The sequence below is a fragment of the Petaurus breviceps genome, unplaced genomic scaffold (assembly GCF_028583685.1).
Source record: "Petaurus breviceps papuanus isolate PSGF00001 unplaced genomic scaffold, PetGlider_PUasm1.0 90692, whole genome shotgun sequence".
NCBI lineage: Eukaryota > Metazoa > Chordata > Mammalia > Diprotodontia > Petauridae > Petaurus > Petaurus breviceps.
In genome coordinates this window covers 4,743,330-4,768,030 of record NW_027187313.1, presented here as the reverse complement: position 1 = coordinate 4,768,030, position 24,701 = coordinate 4,743,330, and the positions used below count along the sequence as shown (strand labels likewise).

Genomic DNA, 24,701 nt, shown 5'->3' with positions numbered 1-24,701 from the left:
TGTGTGTGTGTGTGTGTGTGTGTGTGTGTGTGTGTGTGTGTGTGTGTATGTAGAATTCCCTCTCCTCAGCTATCACAACACATAGAACTGTCAGATGGTGGAGGATGGTCTGGCCTTCTCTTGGAAAAGCATCCAAGTTTATAAACAATAATGTAAAAAGCCAACAGAAGTGTCCTTTCAAAAGCCTGGTGGTTCCAGACTTTTGCACAAACATTTGCATGTGGTTTGTGGGTGGGTGCATCTGGGTTTGTGTGTTAAGGACTTATCAAGGTGGAAGGGTGAAACTTGGAGCTTTCTAATCCTAAAGGCATGATGTTAATAGGATTCTGGCAGGATGTTCTCTGAGATGTATTAGACAGCTGTGTGCAGCACTGGAAACTCTTAGATGCACATGATGCATCTGGATTTCCCTGCCTGTCTTTTCTTAATCATTAATGCAATATCCCCTGGTGAAGATTATTCAGCTATTGCTATATTTGTTATCATGCTATCTTTATTGACTATTTTGTTCCATCAGAAAGGATGTCATATATATCACAACTTCATGAAGTCTACAGTGGAGTCTTTAACAATATGAATTTAGCATTTATAAAAATGAGAGCATAAGTCACTATCAGGCTCAAGTATGAAGGTATTTATAAATTTCTCCATTTCTGGTCCAGGAACTCAAGGATATTCAATGTTTACACCTAAAATTAGGTTAGGGAAATTACAGTGTGAACCAAAATTCTTAGTGAATTTTAAAGTTTTATAAACATAAAGATTTTTGATATACCTTATATTTGTTATGAGGGATGGCTTTGGGGTAGGTGGAGGGAGTAAGAAAGGGATATAAGGGGAAATCTAAATGATATAAAAACAGAAGATATCAATATATCTCTATTAAAATTAGGTAATGTTTAATACCAGTTTATTACTACACCAGGAATAATTCAACAAGATTCACAGTGAAATGGATATTGAGATAAAAGTACCAATTCTTTTTTTTTTTTTTTGGAGGGGGGAAGGCAAGGCAATTGGGGTTAAGTGACTTGCCCAAGGTTGCACAGCTACTAAGTGTGTCAAGTGTCTGATGTTGAATTTGAACCCAGGTCGTTCTGACTCCAGTGCCCTATTCACTGTGCCACCTAGCTGCCTCCAAAAGTACCAATTCTCATGCACCTATCTTAGAAAGTGCTTTCTCTCCTTCGGGGTTACTGGTATTTATGCTAAAGAAGAAGTCCCTTTTGTTGTATTGAATTCCTAAGGCTAGAATGGAAAAAGGCCTTGCCAACAGATTAATTGTATTTAACTTAAAATACATTAAGCACTTATTGTGCCTAGAACTGTGTGCATGACATGGGGAAAAGGAAAATAAAAAACAATTTAGATAAATTACTGTAGTTTGGAATTTTTGTTCTAACAAAGGAGAAAGTTCAGAAATAGCTAATTACAATATATAACAACAGTACAGGAAATCTTGAAGCACTCTCTTTGTGTGTATATACATACATACATACATACATATATATATATTCTAGCTTTATTATTATTTGAGTCTGTTCCTTAGCTTCTTCATCTGTAAAATGAGGGATTGGGACTCCATGTCCTCTAAAGTCCTTTCCAGCTATTGTCAAATCCCACCTCAAACATTTTCTCACTATGTGACCCTGGGCCAGTTACAAACTTCTCTCCACCTCTGATTCTTTATGTGTAAGATAGGGAAATCAATAACACCTACTGTGTGGTGCTGTTATGGGAATCAAATGAGATAATACATGTCAAAGACTTCGCAAACCTTAGTGCTATGTAATTGCTAGATATTGTTTCTGTGGTTGTCATTGTTATTCTTCTATGATCTCTAGTGAGAGGGAATTTTTAAACCCCAGATCAGTCCATCCCACCTTGGGATAGTTCTAATTGTTAGTCAGTGTTTTCCCCTATACAAAAGCTGAATTATTAGCCTTTCTGAAACCCCAACCTCTTCAGGAATGCGCAGAACATGTCCAAGCCTTTGTCCAAGTGCTAGTCCTTCAAAATATATGAAGACCTCTATCATGTCCCTTTCAAGTATTCTTTACACCTAGGCCCTGGGATGGCCAAACTGGGTTGTCCCGGACTCCCCAGTAGGCATAGGGCATGATAAATGTTTGAAAGTCTGCCTCTGGCAATGTTCCATAGGCAGATGTAAATGATTATGAACTGTCAGTTATTCTGTATTAGCTCTAAAAGAACATTTGAGAGTGGATTGGGTATGGTTGTTCTTTGGCCTTATACCTTCTGATAATTTATAGAAAGCTCTGTTGGAAAAAATCATATTTCAAGGAAATTTTGTATTTCCTCTCTTAAGCAATGAAAGAGTATTAATTCCTGGAGACGGCATGTGAGCAACATGAAAGGACCAAAATAATCAGTGACTTCATCTGCTTTTGCCGTCAGCTGGGAACATATCAAGCTTGTTCCAGTTTTCTACCAGGGCCACTTGGGGAGCTCTCCACAACACTGTGATGAGCCTCCAGGGAAAAACCTCCTATTTTTAAATTCCAATGTGATATTTTTGGAATTACATACCACATCCCTACCCACGCCTCCAGAAGTCAAGATCATGGTGTTTTGCCAAGGACTTGCTTTGTCTTAAGATGGTCAGTGTACAGAATCTACTCAGATAACAAATTATGTTTGGGATATGACCATATCAGAGACTACATCTTATGTAAATTTTATCCCTACTATTCAGCCCGTTCAGAGGTGGTATTAGTCCTTGTAAGAAAAGGGAGCTTTTGGTCGGGCTAACAGCAGAATCCCTTATTCCCCTTCTTGCCCTCAAAGTCGCACCAACTTTGCCAAATCTACATAGTCACTCAAACCTCTTTCTCCATTCATTTACTCATTATTACAATGAATTCTTTCACAATTAAATGTGCAATATATAAGACACTGAGCTGATAATTATGAAAGATACAAAAGCATGAGACTTGCCCTTCAATAACATAGCCACATTAAGGAGAGAGCCAAATAAGTACAATAAAGGTAGTTGCCATGTTAAAGTTTCAGTAATTTAGAAGGAGAGAGAAATCATATCAAGAAGAATGTGGAGTGGGATGGGCATTTCTATGGCAATGTATAGTAGAAGGCATGATTTCACATGGGCCTACAGATCTATTATGTATGGTTTACTATTCCTTTTAGGTGTATGATAAAATTATTATATAAAAAATGATGGAGGCTTTGAAGGGTAAAAAGAGAATTTTGACAAACGAAGAGCCATAGCATGAGCAAAGCAATGGAGGTCAGAATATGCAAGACAGATTTGGGGTTGGGGTGTAGACCAACTTGGCTAAGACTGTGGATCCGTGAAGGTATATAACGGGAGATAAGATTGGAAAGTAGATGAGAAGGAAATTGTGGAGGGTCTATAATGCCAAGTTAAGGAATTAGGATTTTATCTTATAGGTAGTAATAATTTTTTTTTCAGTAGGATATCGCATGATGAAACTGTCATTTTAGGAATATCTGTCTGGTGTTAATATAGATTAAATCAGAAGAATGACAGAGATGCCAATGAAGTCCAATACTATAGCCTAGAAGTGAGATAATAAGAGGCTGGATTTGGGTGCTTATAGTTAAAATATAAAAGAAAGACAGATACAAAGACATTGGGAAAAAAGACTTGATAGCCCATGGGAGCTAGATATAGAGTGAAGGAAAGAGAGATAAACATCAAAGATAACTGTGACTTATTACAACAAAGAGAGTTTTATTATGAGAAATATGGAAGTTGGAAGGAAAAGTTTTATTTCAATTTTTTTAGTGGCTAGGGATAAAGAATTCAGCATTTGTCACATTAAGTTTAAGAAGTCAGAAGGATACCTGTTTAAAAGGTCCAGCAGTCACTTGGAAATGCAGGAATTAAACTCAGGAAATAAAGATATAGATTGGCAGATGGTATGTGTAGACATTATTGGTGTGAGTCAGGATTAGAACTCAGGTACTTAGATTCAGTTTAGTGTTTTTACCTCTGTATCATCCTGGAGGTTGCTCCCTCTTGGAGCTTATATTTTTAATATTTGGCATATATGAATTTGTAATAGTGTTGAATAATTAGGTAATTATAATAAAGGATGAACAGAGCAAGAGGGTTAGAAATGTACAAAGGATAAGGGAAATACAAAGTTATTTCTAACTAAGAGGATTAGGAAAGGGCCTTGAAGGGTGGGTAGAATTTCATAAAAGTAGAAATCGGTATAGGGGTGATAATATAGGTCATGAACTCTTCTATCTATAGTTATGATATCATTCCATTCTCCTTCATTTTTTATCAAGTTCTTATTATTGTTCAGTCATGTCTGACTCTTGGGTTTTTAAAAAATTTAAATTTACTTATTATTTATTTATGGAATAAAACAAGCACTTCCATAACAGTACAACAAAAAAAGATGATTGAACAGGGAACTGCAAACCCACTATTTACAACTTGCTATTCCCTTTATATATATTTGAATATACAAATTTATTTATACAAATATAGTATGCATTATATAATATATATGTAAATATATAATAAAGTTATCATGTAAATTTCTTTTTTGTCCTTTTTTCCCCCTCTCACACCACTCCCCCAGGTTGGCTGACATTAGACACAAATATGTATGTATGTGTGTGCATATATATAAAACCATTCTATATATACTTCTATTTATCAGTTCTTTTTCTGAATACAGATAGTACCTTTCTTCATATGTCCTTTGTGACTAATTTGGGTATTTATAATTGTAAAAATGATTTATTTGTAGAATGTATGTTTGACACTGAACATTTTACAGAGTTATATAGGAGAATAGTAATCACCACATTTGGTCAATCTTAAGTTCTTTATATATGGTGTCTACCCTGTGCACTCCTCCCCCAGTCAGAATGTAAGCTCCTTGGGGTCAGGAACTATTTTGTGAAAATACTTCGAAAAGAATTATAAGACTGGACTTATTAGATACTTAAAAAGAAAAGCAAGCCACACATAATAGAGAATTTCAGTTTCAAATGCAATCCCTTTTCTGTCCTACTATGTATATAAAAATACTCATTCTATTTGGAGGCAGTTAAATTTGGAATACATTATTTTGCAATATTTTTAAAAGATCTGTAGACATGTAAACTATTATTGTTGTTGTTCATAGATAATCATCGATAGATATCTTCATCAGAACAGAGAACTTTTGGGGGTAGAGACAAGCTCCACTTCTTTTCCCTTTTCCAAAAGGAAAAAAGAGAAACATTATAAACATTATTACAAGGCTGATAAGCCTTGCAAAAAGCTGCTTGCTCATTCTTGTAAGTAGAGTCTCTGATATTTGGACTAGCTTTTTTAAGGCTCCAGATTTCCCAGGATGCATTTTCCCCCAATTTATTAAATTATTTATTTTTCGTTTTCAACCTTTACTTCCATAAGTTTTAAATCTTCTCCCCTTTCCTCTCTCTCCCTCCCCAAGATGGCATACAATCTGATATGGGTCCTACACATACATTCCTATTAAACACATTTTCACATTAGTCATGTTGCATAGAAGAATTATAACAAATGGGAAAAACCTTGAGAAAGAAAACAAAAACAAAATAAAACAAAACAAAAAAAGAAAATAGTATGCTTTGTTCTGCATTCTGACTCCATAGTTCTTTCTCTGGATGTGACTGGCATTTTCCATCTTGTATCCTTTAGAATTGTTTTAGGTCCTTGCATTGCTGAGAAGGGCTAAGTCTATCAAAATCAGTCCTCAGACACTGTGGCTGTTACTGTGTACAATGTTCTTCTGGTTCTGCTCCCCTCACTCAAAATCAGTTCATATAAGTCTTTCCAGGTTTCTCTGAAGTCCACCTGTTCATCATTTCTTATAGCACAATAGTATTCCATTACATTCATATACCACAACTTGTTTAGCCGTTACCCAATTGGTGGACATCCCCTTGATTTCCAGTTCTTGGTCACCACAAAAAGAACTGCTATAAATGTTTTTGTACATGTGGGTCCATGTCTGACTCTTTGTGACCCCATTTGAGGTTTTCTTGGCAAAGATATTAGAGTGTTTTGCCATTTCCTTCTTTAGCTCATTTTACAGATGAGGAACTGAGGCAAACAGGTTTAAGTGACTTGCCCAGGGTCACACAGATAGTAAGTATCTGAGGCCAGATCAGGAAGATGAATCCCCTGACTCCCAGCCAGGTGCACTATCCTAACTGCCCCCATGTAAGAACTAGCTATCATCATTATTTTTAACTGGACAAAAAGATCTGAGAACAATATGCCTAGAAATGATAATTAATTCCATAAGAGCTGACGAGATCACCAAACAAAACTGTATAGAAAGAGTTAAATAGGACAGAGCCCACAAATGGTGGATGAAGTTGCTGGATGAAGATCTAGCAAAGGAGAGAGGGAGTATTCAATGAGCCTAGGTGACTAGAATAGGGTGTATGAAAGTGAGAATAAAGGCCAATCTTGAGAAGTGTTAGCTAATTAAAGCAGTTCTTTTTCATAATTTTCTTATGGTTCACAAATCAGTCCCTGTCCTTTGTACTATTATGTTTCCACACATTTCCATAGACCATTTTCTCCTTTGGTCAGAGAAAATGTCAAGTTTTATTCATCTTATTTTATACTCTCACCCACCCTTCTTCCTAACTTGCCTATTGCTGTCTGTGGCATCATTAGCCTTTCCCAACCCAGAAGTCAACCCTTACTTACTCTCTCTACCTGATATTCAGTCATTTGTCAAATCTTGTCATTTTTACTTCCATGATATCTCTCAGGTTTATCCACTTCTTTCTATACATATGGCCACGACTCTATTTGAGGACTTCAATCACTGTCATTTGGACTATATCAATAGTATCCTTATTGGTGTCCCTGCCCCCTGTCTCCTTCTATTCCAATCTATATTCCTCAAAGCGTTCAAAGTGACATTCTTAAGGTACAGGTCTGTTCATGTCACTTCCCTACTAATTGAACTCCAGTGACCTCCTATTGTGTCTAGGACAGAAGCATCAATTATGATATTTCCCATTAAAAGCCAATCACAGTCTGGTTCCAAATCTACCTTTCTAGACTTATTAGACATTCTTTTTCTTCACCCACTTTATATTCTAGCCAAACTGGCCTACCTGCTGTTCCCCCTCCATGGCATTCCTTCTCAACTTCTCCATGACTTTGAACAGGTTGCGCCTGTATCAGGAGTGCACTCTCTCCTTCTGTCTACCCCTTAGAACTCCTAGTTTCCTTCAACACCAGGCTCAAGCATCACCTCCTGTAGGATACCTTTCCATGTCTCCTCAGCTGCTAGTGCCTAGTCACCACCCCCTGAAATCATCTTGTATTTGAGTTCCCAAATTCTACATAAACAAACAGGTAGTGGATGTTTACTGTTTATGTTTTGATTGACAGAACTATGTGGTCTGAGAGAGGGCTCTGGAGATTTTGCAGGAAGGGTAGGCAGATCTAAGGTGGACACTACTCATTCCTTCCTTGCTTAGCAGTCTCAGCATCAGTGCTTAAAATAAACCACAGTTTTGTTCCGTCCAGCCAATTAATGGATTTACTCCCCCTCCCCTGCTTTTCTACTTCCTCACTATTTATGGTTGCTCTCTTTGTTCCTTATCATAGACAATAAAAATTATAATGCATCTCTATCTCACTGGCATGTAGAATTCTTAGCACACCACACCCAGCTCACCACGAATGTGTTACAAACACTTTAGAAGGAAAAAATTATGTTGGCTAAAGAGGAAGGGGTGGGAGGAGGGTAAGGGAATGATTGGCTGGGGAGATGAGATGAGTAGACACTGCTAATTAGGTTTGTGGTGGGGCAGGAGACTTCTCTGAGGGTGCTCAAGGGAAAATAGCGGAACTGCTGGGGATGAGGGAAGACATTACTGTGGCAGCCAAGACTGGTAAATGACAGACAGAGACACCAGTAATGTGCAAGCAAAGAAGGCTAAGGGCCAGGGAATGCTGGGAATGAGATGAGTGGGGATGGAGATTGGAAGGAGAGACAAAGAAAAGAGGGAGAACTTTAAAATTGTCAAGTCTTGGATAACATTGGCCCTTGCTAGGTCATTTGGATGAGAAGTGGCCACAGGAAAAAGCATCTCCCTTTGGTACCTTGGTAGGAGGGAACTTGATTCCCCATTCTCTTTGTTCTTTTTAATTTTTCCTTATTGATGCAGCTCCTTGTTGGAATCACTTAGCCTCACTATATCATATCCTCAAACCACCACAGTCTTTCAATGGAGGAAATTGGAGTTATTTATAATAAAAGGGAAGGGGAGGAAGGGGAATGTAGTTAATGTCAGGGGAAAACCAGGCGACAGTAGAAAAAAACATCATGTCTCCAAGAAAGAAGGAGTAGGAATCTCCCTCTGATCGTTTCTGACGTCACCTCATGGAATTTGGATGGCTTCTGAGTCTGAGGGCTGTTTTTCCAAGATATCATAGGTCAGAAAGAGACATTCTTTTTAAAGTCTATTTCTCCTAGGCATCTTTGGTATGAAAGAGAGATCTCCCCCAGCCCTCTACCATCTCTTTAACCCTCTTAGATGTCTTTTTGATTCTGGTCCAAGTAATGCAAGAGAAATCTCCTCTGAGATGTGTTTTATTTCTCTTGGCCTCTCTGCCAACATACCCCTCACATGAATTAAGTAGACAGCATTGGCATTGTTGGGGAGTCAGAACAGGCAATAGAGGAAGGGGATCATGCTGTCCTCGGGTTTAGCTTCTGGATAGGGAGACTTTGCTGTCTGAAGCTTGTGTCTGCGAGAAAAGCAAAAACCAGGTATTATTGGGGAGGCAGTTTTTACCTTTGTGTAAGGAAAGCTTCTTAACCAGCAAGATGTAGGAACAATGTTTTCTACACTTTTGAAGCACAAGACCCAGGCTACTGAGGAAGCTGCCTGTGGGGGCTGGGGAGTTAAATAAACTTTAGGCTTGCCCTCTGTCTCCTGAACATGGTGATTCAAAGCAGATAGAAGTTTTATGCAGTATAAAGAGGTCCACTTTACTGGAGACCCCTTACTAAATGTGAGTTTATATAGGGATAATGGATTAATTCTTTCATCTCCCATTTGCTGATTGTCTATCATGTGCCTACTGAGCAGCATGGTGGCTAGAACTCTGAACTTAAAAGTTGGGAAGAGCTGCTTTCAAATCTTCCTCTAGTATTTACTGCCTATGTGACCGCAGCTCCTCTGGGCTTCAGTTTCTTCTTCTGTAAAGTGGGAAGAATAATAGCACTTACCAGACAGGGTTCTTGTGCAGACCACATGACATTATGCATGGAAAGTGCTTTGCAAGCCTTCAAATGCTATATAATTGCTAACTATTACCATATGTAAAGCCCTGCACACTTTGGGCATTGGCACATATGTGTTATTCTCCCTTCTGGGCTATGAGTCACATGTTTTTAATGTTCTTTTAAAATTATTAACATAACATTAGCAGACAAAAGGCTGGCTGTTGCTTTGAGGTCTTTAGAGAAATGTGCCTTTATGATGTTTAACAAAGTAGTAGCAGTGATGGTAGCAGTCTTAGCAGCATTGATTTGTGTCAGAAGGAGTATGGCATTGGGGATGGAGTCAGAAGGTTCTTTCAGATTTCATTGAATACATTTGCAAGATGTTTGACTCTGGGCAAGTCACTCCTCGTTAAACTTCTAATGTACCACCTATAAAATGAATGTAATGATGCCTGTAGTATCTGTTTCACAAGGCTGTTATGAAGATATGGCATAATGAATGTGAAACACTGCCATTAGAGGTCTGTTTTACTACTACTACTATTACTGTTACAAAAGAGTAGATATTTAGTAGTCAGTAGTCATTGTGGTAGTTATAATAAGACTTATCAATAAGTACTCATTAAGTACTTATCATGAGCCAGACACTGACCTAAGCAACAGGAATGTGAAGATAAAAATGAAACAGTTCTTGCCCTTAATGTTCTTACATTCTAATGGTGGATTTAATATGAAAATATATGTGTTTAACTGCAGTATGTATAAAATGAATACAAGATAGTTTTGGAAAAGAATGCATGAACACCTGGTGGTGGGAAGGGAGGTGGTTCAAGGAAAAGATTCATGAAGAAGATTGTTCTTGAACTGAGTCTTGAAGGAAAGAAGGAATAGGTGAAGAGGAAGTGTAATCCTGGTATTGTATCTAGCCAATACAAGGACATGGAGATAGAACCTGGAGTACTATGTATATCAGACTGTATGTTGACCATCTTCCTATGAGTTTGAACTGGAAACAAAAATCAGTGTTAATCCATACACCTCCCCCACCCCAACCTCTTCCCATTATTTCAATTCAATTCAATAAATATATATTAAGTACCTACTAAGCACAGTCCTCCCTCAAGGAAATTACAATATAATGGGGGAGGGGTGGGGAGAAAAGACACGAATGGAAGCTGGAAGGGTGGGACATCTTTGGATTTCATACCAAAAGGAACTGGATGGAGAATGGTTGTTGTTGTTGTCGCTTGTCCTTCATTCTCAAAGAGAACCATGACATCAGGAAGTTGATGCCATGACATGCAAGTGAACTGGATTTAAGTGAGAGAGGGCTGTGCAAAGTCACCAGCCTTGCTTTCTCTTCCAGAACCATCTGGGTCCAATGGCCAGATATAGATCAGGACTGGAGATGTCCTCAGATAGAGAATGGAATGGCTTGCTAAATGATTGATTTTCTGGTCAGACCTCATTGTTAGCTTTCCTACTTCTATCTCTCTGTGTGGCCTCTAGCCTTGGTTTTCCTTTATTTGTGAAGACTTAATGAGGTAGACATGAGCTGAAGTCTTGTGCTACCATTTTTACCATGCTGTGAGTCTTTTTGTTTGAATAGCTGTGCCTTAACAGCTATTACTGAAATTGGGATAGGGCAAGGATCAAGCATGAATTGAGAACCTTTAATTATTTCCTCATTTATATGTAGCAATGAGTTTGATTCCTGGAAGCTTCAGAGCAGGACTCTCACAACTTGCTTCTACCTACCCTTCAACTCCTTCAGTTTCTGTTTTTCCTTTCTTTTCTTTTTCTTTTTTTCAATAGAGAGATGAGGGTTGGATGCATAGATTTGGGAGTCAACCTCATCAGGATGATGACTGTTGGTTTCTTGGAAGCTGATAAGATCATCAAGAGGAAAAAAGGAGTGGGAGGGATGGAGAGAAGAAGGGAGAGAGAGAGAGAGGAAGAGGGAGGGAGAGAGAGAGAGAGAGAGAGAGAGAGAGAGAGAGAGAGAGAGAGAGAGAGAGAGAGAGAAAGGAAAGAGACCATGATCTCTTTGATTCAATTGAACACACATTCAAATCAATAAATTCATATTCAATGAAATTATTTTCTATGTACATATAACATATTATATGCATATATATGAAATAATATATAAATGTAACAAGGTACCTACTACATATATGGTACTATTGTAGGCCCTGGTGATACAAAGACAAAATTCATGCAATCTCTCTTCTTGAGACAGTTACATTCTACTGATTAGGGTAGGCAGAAGACATTTCATTCTTTGGGTTTTCTTTTGACTCCCAGATCACTGGTACAAAGCATGAATTCTTGTACTATTCCTTTGGGTAATACCCAAAGCAAAGATTTGGCAGATTTTCTTGAATGTGAATGAGCTGCTGGGTTAGGAAACAGGATAATGCAATGGAATGAATGTTGGATTTTGAGTCAGAGGTTACTGTTGTTTAGTCGTTTCATCATGTCTGACTTTTCATGACCCCATTTGGGATGTTCTTGGCAAAGATATTGAAGTATCTTTTTTTTTTTGCTTTTTCCTTCTCCAGCTTATTTTACAGATGAGGAAACTGAGGCAAATTGGGTTAAGTGAATTGCCCAGGTTCACAGAGCTAGTTTCTGGGGCAAGATATGAAATCAGAAAGACCAGTCTTCTGTGTGACTTGCCAGTTAAGGGATTTTGCAAAGGACTTCATTTCTCTGCCTCATTTATAAAATGAAAGGGATGGACCAGATAATTTCTGAATTTCATTCTAACTTGATATTTATGATTATATGATCCTAAACTGTACAAAGTCATAAGGCCAAAAGATCTTTGATTAATCACCTGATAGGTGTGATGTAAAACATAAATGTAACTGAACTTCCAGATGAAGTGGTATAGAATGCCTCCAGAAAGGAAAATATCTTCTCAGTTGTTGACTGGCTACATTCTTGCTACCTACACTCAAATCCTTAACTTTCATTTGACTATCAAACTATTTTCTTCTAGCTTTCCTTCTTTCAAATTCAGAGAAAAGTTGTCTATACCCCTTTCCTCTACTTTCTCACTTCCCCATCACTTCTTTTTTTTTTTAAGAGGGCAATTGGGGTTAAGTGACTTGCCCAAGGTCACATGGCTAGTTTTTGTATTAAGTGTCTGAGGTCAGATTTGAACTCAGGTCCTCCTGACTCCAGGGCCAGTGCTCTATTTACTGTGCCACCTAGCTGTGCCCCCTCCCCATCAATTCTAAAACCCTTGGCTTCTGTCAAACTCCTCCACTGAAACTACTCTCTACAAAGTTTTCAATAATTTGTTGCTAAGTCTAATGATCTGTTCTTAGCTATTCTTTTTTTTTTTTTGGTCAGTATATTTTTGTTTTATTCTCATTTTATTTAACCTCTCATTATTCATGGGGCCATAAACAAGTTAAAACCTTTGGGGACTTTACCTTCTTTCTCTATAAATTGAGGGGTCTAGATTATATAGTTTCTAAGGTCTGTTCATGTAAAATCAAATGTTCTGTTTTTTCCTCTCTTAATAGCATATTATGTTTTATTTTTTCCAGTTACATGTGAAGAGTTTTTAACCCTCACTTTTATAACATTTTGAGTTCTAAATTTGTTTCCCTCCCTCTCTCCCTCTCCTTCCCCAAGAAAGCAAGCCATCTGATATAGGTTATATGTGTACAATCAAATAAAAAATATTTCTACATTATTCATGTTGTGAAAAAAGAATCAGAATAAAAGGAAAAAAAACACAAAAAAGAAAAAACAAAACAAAAAAAAGGTGAAAATAGTATGCTTCAATCTTCATTCAGTCTCCATAGTTCTTTCTCTGGATGTGGATAGCTTTTTCCATCATAAGGTTTTTTGCAGTTGCCTTGGATCGTTGTATTGCTGAGAAGAGCTAAATGTATCATAGTTAATCATCACACAATGTTGTTTGTTTTTGTGTATGATATTCTTCTGGTTCTGTTCACTTCACTCATCATCAGTTCAGGTAAGTCATTCCAGGTTTTGCTGAAATTTGCCTACTCATCATTTCTTATAACAAAAAGTATTCCATTACATTCATATACCACAACTTGTTCAACCATTCCCCAATTGATGGGCACTCCCTCAATTTCCAATTCTTTGCCATCACAAAAAAACCCCAAACTTCTAGAAATATTTTTCGACATGTGGATCCTTTTTACTTTTTTATGATCTCTTTGGGATATAAAACTAGCAGTGGTATTGCTGGATCAAAGGGTATGCACAGTTTGATTGCCCTTTGGACATAGTTCTATTTTTAATTTTTTGAATTAAATTTTGTGTTTATTTTTAGTTTACATAATTAATTTCCACAAGATTTTGAGTTACAAATTTGCTTCCAGTCTTTCCCCTACCCCAATCCTCTCTCTCTCTCGTATCTTCCCCCATGCCCCCTCCAAATTTATGGTAGGGAAAGATGGAATTCCATACCCCAGTGCCTGTATATCTTATTTCCCACTTGTATGTAAAAAGCAATAATAATAATAATGATATATTTTTAAACATTTGATTTTAAAACTTTGAATTCCATATTCTTTCCCTTCCTCCCTCATCACCCACCCTTACTGGGAAGATAAGCAATTGAGTATAGGTTGTACATGTGTAGCTATGCAAAATATTTCCATAGTGGATATATTGTAAAAGACTGACTGTATTTCCCTCCATCTTATCCTGTTCCCCACTTGTTCCGTTCTCTACTTTGACTCTGTCCCTTTTCAAAAGTATGTGCTTCTAACTACCCTCTCCCCCACCCTTTCCTCTCCTCCATCATTCCCCTTCTCATCCCTTTCCCCCCTATTCTCCTGTATGGCAAGATATCCTATTTAGTGTGTATGTCATTCCCTCCCTAAGCCAAATTCAATGAGAGTAGGGTGGACCCATTCCCTTTTGCCTTCCTGTTCTACCCCTCTGTTGTTTTTAAAAAACACTTTTCCCTTGCCTCTTTTATATGAGATAATTTACCTCATTCTGTCTCTCCCCATCTCCTCTCATTATATCCCTCTCTCACCTCTTAATTTCACCTTTTAAGTATCATCCCTTCCTATTCAGTTGATCCAGTGCCCTTTTTGTATACCTGTATACATATATACACATATTCACTTATGTATTCATATGCCCATATACCCTCCTATATAGACACATACATGGATGTGTGTGTATATATATATATATATACACACACACATACATATATATGTACATTTATATTTCCTTCATCTATTCTCATACTGAGAAAAGTTTCATAAGTTACAATTATCTTTTTTTTCCATATAGGAATGTAAATAGTTCAACTTTGATAAGTTCCTTATGATTTCTTTTCCCTGTTTACCTTCTCATGCTTCTCTTGCTTCTTATATCCGAATGTCAAATTTTCTATTCAACTCTGTTTTTTTCATCAAGAAAGCTTGAAAGGCCTCTATTTCATTGAATGACCATATTTTCCCTTGAAACATGATACTCAGTTTTCCTGGGTAGGTGATTCTAGGTTTTAATCCGAGCTCCTTTGACTTCCAGCATATCATATTCCAAGCCTTTGATCCCTCAGTGTAGAAGCTGCCAGATCCTGTGTTATCCTGATTGTGTTTCCACAATATTCAAATTGTTTCTTCTTGGCTGCTTCTGATATTTTCTCCTTTATCTGGGAACTCTGGAACCTGGTATAACATTCCTAGAAGTTTTCTTTTAGGGATCTTTTTCAAGAGGTTATTGGTGAATTCTTTCAACCTCTATTTTGCCCTCTGGTTCTAAAACATCAGAGCAGTTTTCCTTGAGAATTTCTTGAAAGATGATTTCTAGCCTCTATTTTTGATCATGGCTTTCAGGTAGTCCAGTAATTTTTAAATGATCTTTCCTGGATCTATTTTCCAGGTCAGTGGTTTTTCCAGTGAGATATTTCACATTGCCTTGTATTTTTTTTTATTTGTTTGGATCTGTTTAATAGTATCTTGATTTCTCATAAAGTCACTAGCTTCCATTTGCTCCAATCTAATTCTGAAGGAATGACTCTCTTCAGTGAGCTTTTGAGATTCTTTTTCTATCTGGCAAATTCAGCTTTTTAAGGCATTCTCCTCATTGGCTTTTTGAGTCTCTTTTGCCATCTGAGTTAGTCTATTTTTTTAAGGTGTAATTTTCTTCAGTCAGGTTGTTGACTCTCTTTTCATAATTTTCTTGCACCATTCTCATTTCTCTTCACAATTTTTCCTCCACTTCTCTTATTTGGTTTTCAAAATCCTTCTTAAACTGCTCTGTGGCCTGTAACCAGTTCATATTTTTCTTGAAAGCTTTTGGTGCAGGAGTTCTGACTTCATTGTGTTCCTCCTTTTCCATGCTTTGATCCTTTTTGTCCCCAAAAAAGGAATTCAAAGTCAGATTGCTGTGCTTGCTTTGCTTCCTTTTCTTGCTCATGTTGCCACTTAATCACTTGACTTTTGAGCTTTTTGCCACAGTAGAACTCTGCTTCCAGAGAGGAGAGTTTTGTCCCAAATAGTTGGGGTTTTCACAGCTGCCAGAGCACCTGGTCACCCACCCTAGGACCTCCACCATAGACAGAAATCCAGATCCAAGCAGGTTAAATAAAGAGCAATTACCCTCTAAATGATTGCTTGGTCCCCCTACAATCTGCATTCCAGGAACTCTGAAGCAGCCATGCAGTGATGGCTGCATGGCTACTGTAACTCAGCTACTTCTCCCTCTGGGGGCAGAGGCTGGAATGCACTCTCAGTCCCCCTGTTCCCAAAGTGCACACTGATCTTTTGCTTTGCCTTTGGCATTTATGGGTTGATAATTCTGGAAATCACCCACATCTGCTGGTTGTCCACTCTCCCAAAATCCCTCCAGCAGGAGCTTGTTGGGGCTGCCCTGGGGCTAAAACTGCAGGCTCACAGTGGGCTGGGTTCTGCTCCCAGCCTGCTGTGATGGACCCTTCCTGCTGGCCTTCTGGGCTGCCTTCAGTGGGAGATTTGTTTCTCTCTGTCACTTTGTGGGTTCTGTAGCTCTAAAGTTTATTTAGAGTCATATTTATAGGTATTTGAGGTGGTTATTGGGGGAGCTCAGGGAGTTTTCCTGCTTCTATACTGCCATCTTGCCTTCGCCCCTGAAAATCCTGGACATAGTTCTAAATTGCTTCCAGTTCACAATTCTGCCAACAATGCATTAGTGTTCCAATTTTTCCACATCTTCTCCAATATTTATCATTTTCTTTTTCTGTCATATTAACCAATCTGATAGTATGAGGTGATACCTTAGAATTGTTTCAATTTGCATTTCTATAATCATCAGTGATTTAGAGCATTTTTATTTGAATTTAGATAGCTTTAATTCTTAGCCATTATTTTTCTTGATCTCTTTGCAGAATTTAACACTACTGACCACTCCTCCCTTCCTGAATGGGGTAGCTAGGTGGCACAGTAGATACAGTGCCAGGCCTGGAGTCATGAAGACTCATCTTCCTGTGTTCAAATCTGGCCTCAGACACTTAGTTGTGTGACCCTGGCCAAGTCAATTAATCCTGTTTGCCTCAGTTTTTCTCTGTAAAAATGAACTATAGAAGGAAATGGCAAACCACTCCAGTATCTAAGCAAGAAAACCTCAAAATAGGGTCAAAAGCATTTGTCATGACTGAAATGATGGAAGAGCAAAACAAAATCCTCCTGAATATCCTCTTCTCCCTGGGTTTTCAAAACACTGCTCTTTCATTGTTCTTCTACCTACCTATCTCTTTTGAAGGGTCACACTGGGCCTACTCTCTATGTGTCAACATATCCTGGAACACTTTCCTGGGTCCTCTCTTTTTTCCTCCCTACACCTTCTCTCTTGGCGATTCCATGCCTTCCTTAGGTTTAATTATCACATCTATACAGATGACTCCCATACCTCCAATCCCACAGAGCCAGTTGGTTTCTATGTGATGAGAAACAGTGAAATCAGGAGGCAAAATAGTTTGGAGAGGGCCTAAAATGCAAATCCTCCTCCAATATGGATATGGGAGGTACAATAATAACAACAGTAATAATTCACATTTATATAGAACTTCCTTCAGAATAGCTCTGTGAGAGGCAGGTAGTGTACCCATTATTATGCTCATATTTCAGATGATGAGATGGAGGCTAGGAGAATTTGAGTGATTTTCTAGTAGTCACATAGTTAGCACATAACAGAACTAGGATTCAGAACCAGGCCTCTTCTGCCTCCAAGTCCAATACATTTCTCACTGAATTTATTTTGAGCTTCTTGAAAGTGAGATTATACAGATATCTAAGATTTTTGTTTTGTTTTCCATTATCTAGGTGTGAACAATTGAGGACAATATCTTAAACTAAAACTAGTATTTCATACTAATTATTATAATAAATAGCTAATTAACAGCATCTACTATATGACAAGCACTGTGCTAAGTACTTTATAATTATTATCTCATTTGATCCCCATAATAACCTTGGGAGATAAATGCTTTATTATTCCTATTTTACAGATGAGGAAACTGAGGCAGAGGTTTAATGACTTGGTCAGGGCACACAGTCAGCACCTGAAATGGGATGTGAACTCATGTTTTTCTGATTCAATAATTAGTTACCCATAAAATACTGTCCTTACTTCTCCTTCCTCTTCTCCCCCACATCAAAGTCCCAATTTAATCTCTGTTGTTTGGGCATCTTCCTGCCTTGTTGTGATCCATATAGGCAATAGGGCTAGGAGTTAGAGGAGAGAAAATGTGTGGTCCTTACCTAAGCCTGTTCTGACCATTTCGCTCTTCATATTACCGATACCCCGTTTATATACTCTTTCTTCCTCTCCCATTCCTACAGGGCTTACATGAGTGTGAAGGAGCTGAAAGAAGCTTTGCAACTGAACAGCAGCCACTTCCTCAATGTCTATTTTGCCAGTTCAGTTCGGGAGGATCTTGCAGGTGCTGCCACCTGGCCTTGGGACAAGGAAGCCATCAGCCACCTCGGTGAGTGAAACTCAAAGGAATGTGCTACAGAGAAAAGCAAGAGAGACCTTGATTTAAGCTTGAAAGTGCCCTCTTCTATGTTCCATTACATTAGAGGAAGTGCTATGAAGGGATGTGTTTGGACAAAGAGATGAATAATTAATTCAATGGTTGTTTTTTATTCTTCAGTAATTTTTTTTTCCCCTTTGACCTTTTCTAAGGCTAATTAAGCTCAAGGGAGTGTTATAATTTCAAATTGACTTTTGCAGAAGATAAATAAGATGCCTTAGAATAAATAGTGGGGAAATGTACAGTGTGTTCTAGATATAATTGAGAAAGGAGATGGAAATAAATCACTGGAATTGTTGGTATCAGTCCAAGATTTTTGAAAGACCTTGGCATGGTGAAACTGTGAAACCATTGGCCAAAATGCATAACCTCAATCTATAAATGACTACTATGCCAGGAGAAAGGTAGCTAATATGACTAGCATCTAGAGGAAGGCCCCTCCAGAGACCCTGGGAATTAGAGACTAGTAGGTCTTCCTGTCATTAAACTGGTACAAAATATATCAAGGATAAGAACAACATACATGGAGACAAGCATAATTCAATGGGGGAAAGAAAAAAATGATTTCTGCAAAAGAAATAGCTGCTGAATAGTATTTATTATATATTTATATTATATATAATATTTATATTATATATAGATGTTTATTTTATTTATTGTAATTATAACAGTAATTATATAGCACTTTATAATTCATAAAACACCATCAATCAATAATTATTTACCAAGTGACTATAAGGTGTTAGGCACTCTATCTGAAATGGGAAAAACGAAAAAGCAAGACAGTCCTTATCCCCAAGGCGTTTACATTCTAAACACAGGGGATGTGTGTGTGTGTGTGTGTGTGTGTGTGTGTGTGTGTGTGTGTGTGTATGGATATATATATACACACACTATATATAGGTACTACATATTCTATATGTATATATAAACACATACACACAAATGAACACATATGTTCTTATACACACATTTCCAGAGGCTAGTAGAAACACTCATAAAATTTATGGCATTAACTTTCCCTGGGCTGGGCCTTTTATGCCTTAGGTAGCAAAACAGAAAAAGGGCCTCCAAGCTTCCCTTAAAAGTACCACCTTAGCCAACATTAAGCAAGTGTTGCTCTGATCATAGGCAGAAGAAGAAAAAATCATATATTTAGAACTAGAAGAGAATTTGGAGACCATCTCATTCTACCACATCCTGTTAAGAGGCCCAAAGAGGTTAAATGATTTGACCCACATCCCACAAGTAATAAGTGGAAGAATTGGGATTTTATTTCCAGGTCCTCTGAATCTTAAATCAACACTTTTTTTGTTTTGTAAGTTTGTACTGCATTAAGAAGTTATGTTTCTCTAGGGTGGCAATGTGATATAGTGCTAACACCCCTGGCTTTGGGGTTAAAAGACCTGGGTTTGAATCCTTGCTCTGTTTTTTTTTAAACAAACAACGAAAGAAGAGGAAAAAATCCATCAAAACTGATCCATACATTGAAAAAAAATCTAACAATATAAGTTCACTGGGTGGGGGGGGGGTGTCTCTATGATAGATTTGTGATAAAAGAACAGGGAGAGTATCTCTCTGAAGATCCATATGCATCAGTACTTGGCAGTGTAGTGAAAAGAATTCAAGATTTGGAGCCAGAAAACTTGTATTAATATTTCAGTGCTGCCATAATACTTACTACTTGTGTGGTAACAGGCAAATCATTTAACCTCCCTGGACCCCAGGGTCCTCATCATCTGTAAAATAGTATTGGACTAAATGATCTCCACAGTCTCTATAGCTCCAAAGCTTTGATTATACTCATAACAGATGATGGGTGAAGAAAATTGGACAGTGTTGTTAACATATGATAGATTGTCAGGAGCAAGGTGGCCTGCCAAGTAGTTCTGAACCTCCTTACTCAATCTCTTTTTAAAATTCCCCATCAGAGATGCTTTCTTCCAGTCCCAAATACCTCTCAACTGATACAATTAAATTCGTGTAATCTAGCAATCTTAGCCATTGTTTAAGGCTGAAACTGTAGCATCTTATTTCCTATGAAGATACCTAAATAGGAAATGGAAATTCACATCAAAATATTGATAGGGCCCTATTTCTGTCCTCCATCATGGGCCATGACTACCAATCTTGACCTCTCCCAATCTTCCAACTATGAAAGCTACTCAGGCCTAATTCCTTGAAAAGACATGGGTTACAAGCTGCCACTGATCCTAGGAAGTTTAAAGTTTCTTTTAGCTATACTCAAAAAATGGACAGGGCTATTATCACTAGTTCCAAGGGAATGTCTTACATAGTAGGGATTTTAAGTATCATGTTATCAGGGCGTACTTTAAAAGAAATCATACTATGAAATTTGCTTGCTAAGCATGTGACCCTGGGCAAGAAACCAAAACTCTATCTGCCTCAGTTTCCTCAATGTTAAATGTGTATGATATCATAGGACCTATATTGCAGGCTTGTTGTGTGGATCAAATGAAATAATATTTGTAAAGCACTTGGTATAGTGCCCAACATATAGTTGGTGCTTAACAGATGCTTATTTTCTTCATCTTTTCTTCCATTTCATATCATCTTCATTTCTAAATATACTTTTTTCCTCTCTTCCACCCAATAAATTCTCCCTAGCAACTGAGAATAAAGAAAGAAATAAAAAAAAAACTAAATTAATCAAACACATGATAGCATATGCAAAGTAATAGAGTTTGCATTGAGTTTCAGTGTTTAGGGGTGTGTGTGTGTGTGTGTGTTTGTGTTGTTTCAGTCTATATTGTTGCAATCATTGTGTATAGTTTTCTGGTTCTGCTTACTTAACTATGCATCAGTTCATATATCTTCCCATGCTTCTCTGAATTCTTCTAATTCATTGTTTTCTTTAGCTGCACTGAGAGCCCATAATATTCATGAACCTCAATTTGTTTAGCCATTCACTAAGCAATGAACATATTCTTTGTTTCCAGTTCTTTGCTAACACAAAAAGTGCTGCTATGAATATTTTTGTATATGCAGGAATTTCTTTCAGTCTTTGACTTTCTTGGAGGATGTTCTTAGCAATAAGATCTTTTGTTCAAAGGTCAGTGACAATTTAGCAACTTTAAAAGCATAATTCCAAATTGCTTTTCAGAATAATTGGTCCAATTCAGTTCTACTAATAGTGTATTAGTGGCACTGGGTATTGTTACTGAGTCAGCCTGAACTACTGTAATTGCTGTTCCAGGTGCTGAACCAGCAACCCCCACCAAATGGATCAAAGTGATTTGTGAGAAGGATCCTTTTTTCAGTTGGTGATGCTTTTTTCTAATAACTGGAACTAGAAACAGACTGGGCTGACAAAATTTGGAGAAGTGGTAGGAGGCTGCATCAGATGTCACCGTGACATCCTTATTCCTGCACCATCAGTATAAGATGAGTGCATGAGCTCTCTAGCTAATTGAGGCATGGTTCTTTAAAGTTTGCCAAACTCTTGTCCCCAACACTGATATTCTTGACATCAGTCAATTAACAATCGGGTCAGTTCAATAAATATTTATTAAACACTTACTACATGTCAGGTACCATGCAAAAAGTTCCTTTCCTCAAGGAGATAACAGTCTAATGGGTCATTTATTAAGTGCCCACAATGTGCCAAGATAGGTCAGTTAGGTGGTACAGTTGGTAGATTGCTGGGCCTAGAGTCAGGAAGATTCATGTTCATGAACTCAACCCTTACTTCAGACATTTGTGTGACCTGGGCAAGCCCTTAATCCTTTTTGTCTTGGTTTCTTCATCTATAAAATGAGCTGGAGAAGGACATGACAAACCATTCCAGTATCCCCCCCACACACAACAAAAAACCCCCCAGAAATTAAAAAAAAACAAATTGGGTCATGAAGAATCAATGTACTGAAAAAGTCTAAACAACAGCGATATGTGTGAGGCATTGGAAATTTAAAGGCAGAAGTGAAAGAAGCTCTGTCCTCAAGAAACTTACATTTGATTAGGGGAGACAACGTGCAATGATAAAAAAAATATCTGTTTATGTGTGTAAGTATGTACACACACATATATAAAACATGTCTATATATTATGTATGTATATATGTATCTATACATACACATAAAAATGTAATAAAATGTATGCATTTGTTTTATATACACCCATACATAGAACTATACCTGTGTTATATAACATGATATAAACACACACGTATATAGATACACATGCATACATGCATATAAAACAGATAGAGGCAACTTTGGAGGTGAGGAGATGGAGAGAATACTTTTAGCTTGAGCAACCAGGAAAGGCTTCACACATAAAGCTCTTGAGCTGAATCTTAAAGGAAATTAGATATTCTGAAAGGGAAGGAGTTCATTTCAGGCATGTGAGATAACCAGTGGAAAGGCATAGAGATGGATGATAGAATATCACTGGCAGGAAACCATAAGAAGGCCAGTTTGGCTTCAGAGTAGAGTGCTATAAATAACTCCTGAAGAAGAGGAGATCCTAGTCCAAGGTAATTGGTGTCATATCCTCATATCTCCTGGTCTCTCCAGCTTTCTCCCCATCTAGTATTCTTTCCCCTCCTCACACAGTCTTTTCACTCCAATTAATGTAGTGCTCAAAACATGTCCATTGTCTTTCCTACTACCGTTTGGTGGCTCTATCTTCTCCGCACCAAGGCTATTCTCACTTACTTTCCATCACTTACTATGTGCCAGCAACCAGTCTATATTGAATCACCCCAAAATATCCTGAATAAAATTGTGAGTAAATGCTATTTTTGTCAGCTATGTCCAATTGCAGTGATACCTGTGGAGTAAATGTTTCCTCTAGCACTTCACATGGTCACTTAATTCAAGCATCTCTGCTTCCCAGCCTAGTAACATCCTAGGCTCTTAATATTTTCCCCACCAGGAGTTGGTGGCAAATGTTTACTAGCTTGAAAAATTTTAATTATCAAGTCTCATTTCTTTTTAAAAATAGTTTTTATTAATACTTAAAAAAATCATCAGAATTTCTCCCCTATATCCCTCTCTCTACTTTCTGAGGGGATATCCCTTATAACAAATATTTAAAAGAAAAAGAAGAGAGAAAAATCTTCCCAGCTGATTAATACATTGAAAGAAATCTGATATCCTATTCATTCTTCCACACCTGTGGACTACCTCAGCCCCACACATCCTCAAAGAAATAGGTAGAAGTGTCTTCTCACATCTCTTTTTTGGGAACAAACTTGTTCTTTATAATTTTCCATCATCCATAGGTTCTTGCTTCTTAATGCCTATAACTTTAAAAACAAAACAAAACAAAACCCTGATAGGGCCTCCTTGCTCTGCTTGCATCTGGCTATCATATCAATTCTTACTTTTCTTCCTGGGAAGTGCCATGGTCAAGCAAAGGTTTCCCTGGAGCCTCACTGCCATCCATGACCCCAAGAGGAGTGGGAAGGGTCTGGAACTTCCGTAGGAACATTGGAAGCCTTTGTGGAGTTGACCATTTGCATTGTTGGGAGTCAGTGGGGAAGTGAGTTCTCTGTCAGAACATGATTACTTCCTCAAAATTTGTTTTTGGAAAAAAATTGTATGATGAGGGATGAGAAGAGAAAAAAGATGATAAGAACTTGATTCTTCTACATAGCAGGGAGTTGAACTCCCAAAGGGATGACTAGCAGTAGAACCTACTTTTCCCAGTTATTTCAGAAGCACGCCAAAGTAGCAGAAGTGGGAGAGGGGGAGGAGAAAAGAAAAATCCTGACTTCCAAATCCACCTGTCATGAAAACTTGGACAGACTGAGGGGAGGCTACTGGCTAAAGTTACTTTAAAATAGTTCTGTGATGTTGTAAAATTTTTAACGTTGAACATGATATGTCCATAAAACGGAGGTCAAGGTCTGGTTCACAGGTGCCTTGAGTAATCACTTCCAGTTCCTTGCTTAAACACACTTAACGAGTTAAAATTGGGAAATGTAAAGGATATGGCCAGGAAAGAGAGAGAGAGAGAGGAGAGAGAGAGAGAGAGAGAGAGAGAGAGAGAGAGAGAGAGAGAGAGACACCATGCAAGTGTGGTTTGGAGAGTGGGATGGGGAGGAGGCAATAAGCAAGGGACTGGTAAGGTAGTAAGGAAGAACAAAGAAAGAAAGAGAGGGGGATGAGGGCAAAAAAGGAAAATAAGTGAGAAAAATAAGGAAATAAAAAAAGCATCAAAATGGCAGTAGTTGTAACCTATAATGTAAATACAGTGCTTCTTTTAATGAGTGATGAGGCATCCCAGTTTCTTTTTGTAAATACTGAAATGGCATTTTCCTTTGGTATTCCTGACACTCCTGGGTTCAAATCCTTTCTTTGACATTTGCTTAACTATGTGACTTTGTGCAGTTCACTTGATCTTTTAGGTAAAATGCAGATATTTGCACTTTATAGGTTCCTGGACTTTCT

The 24,701-nt window shown here is 37.8% G+C and overlaps 1 protein-coding gene across 2 annotated transcripts in view; it reads left to right on the top strand.

Annotated features, from left to right (window-relative positions):
• The window catches only part of PAPPA2 (pappalysin 2), a 399,201-nt gene that overhangs the window by 119,328 nt on the left and 255,172 nt on the right, over positions 1-24,701 (top strand). For both annotated transcript variants that reach the window (XM_069065505.1, XM_069065506.1), the window contains one exon: positions 18,092-18,237. In XM_069065505.1, the coding sequence (XP_068921606.1) occupies positions 18,092-18,237 (146 nt within the window). The remainder of the gene's footprint in view (positions 1-18,091; positions 18,238-24,701) is intronic.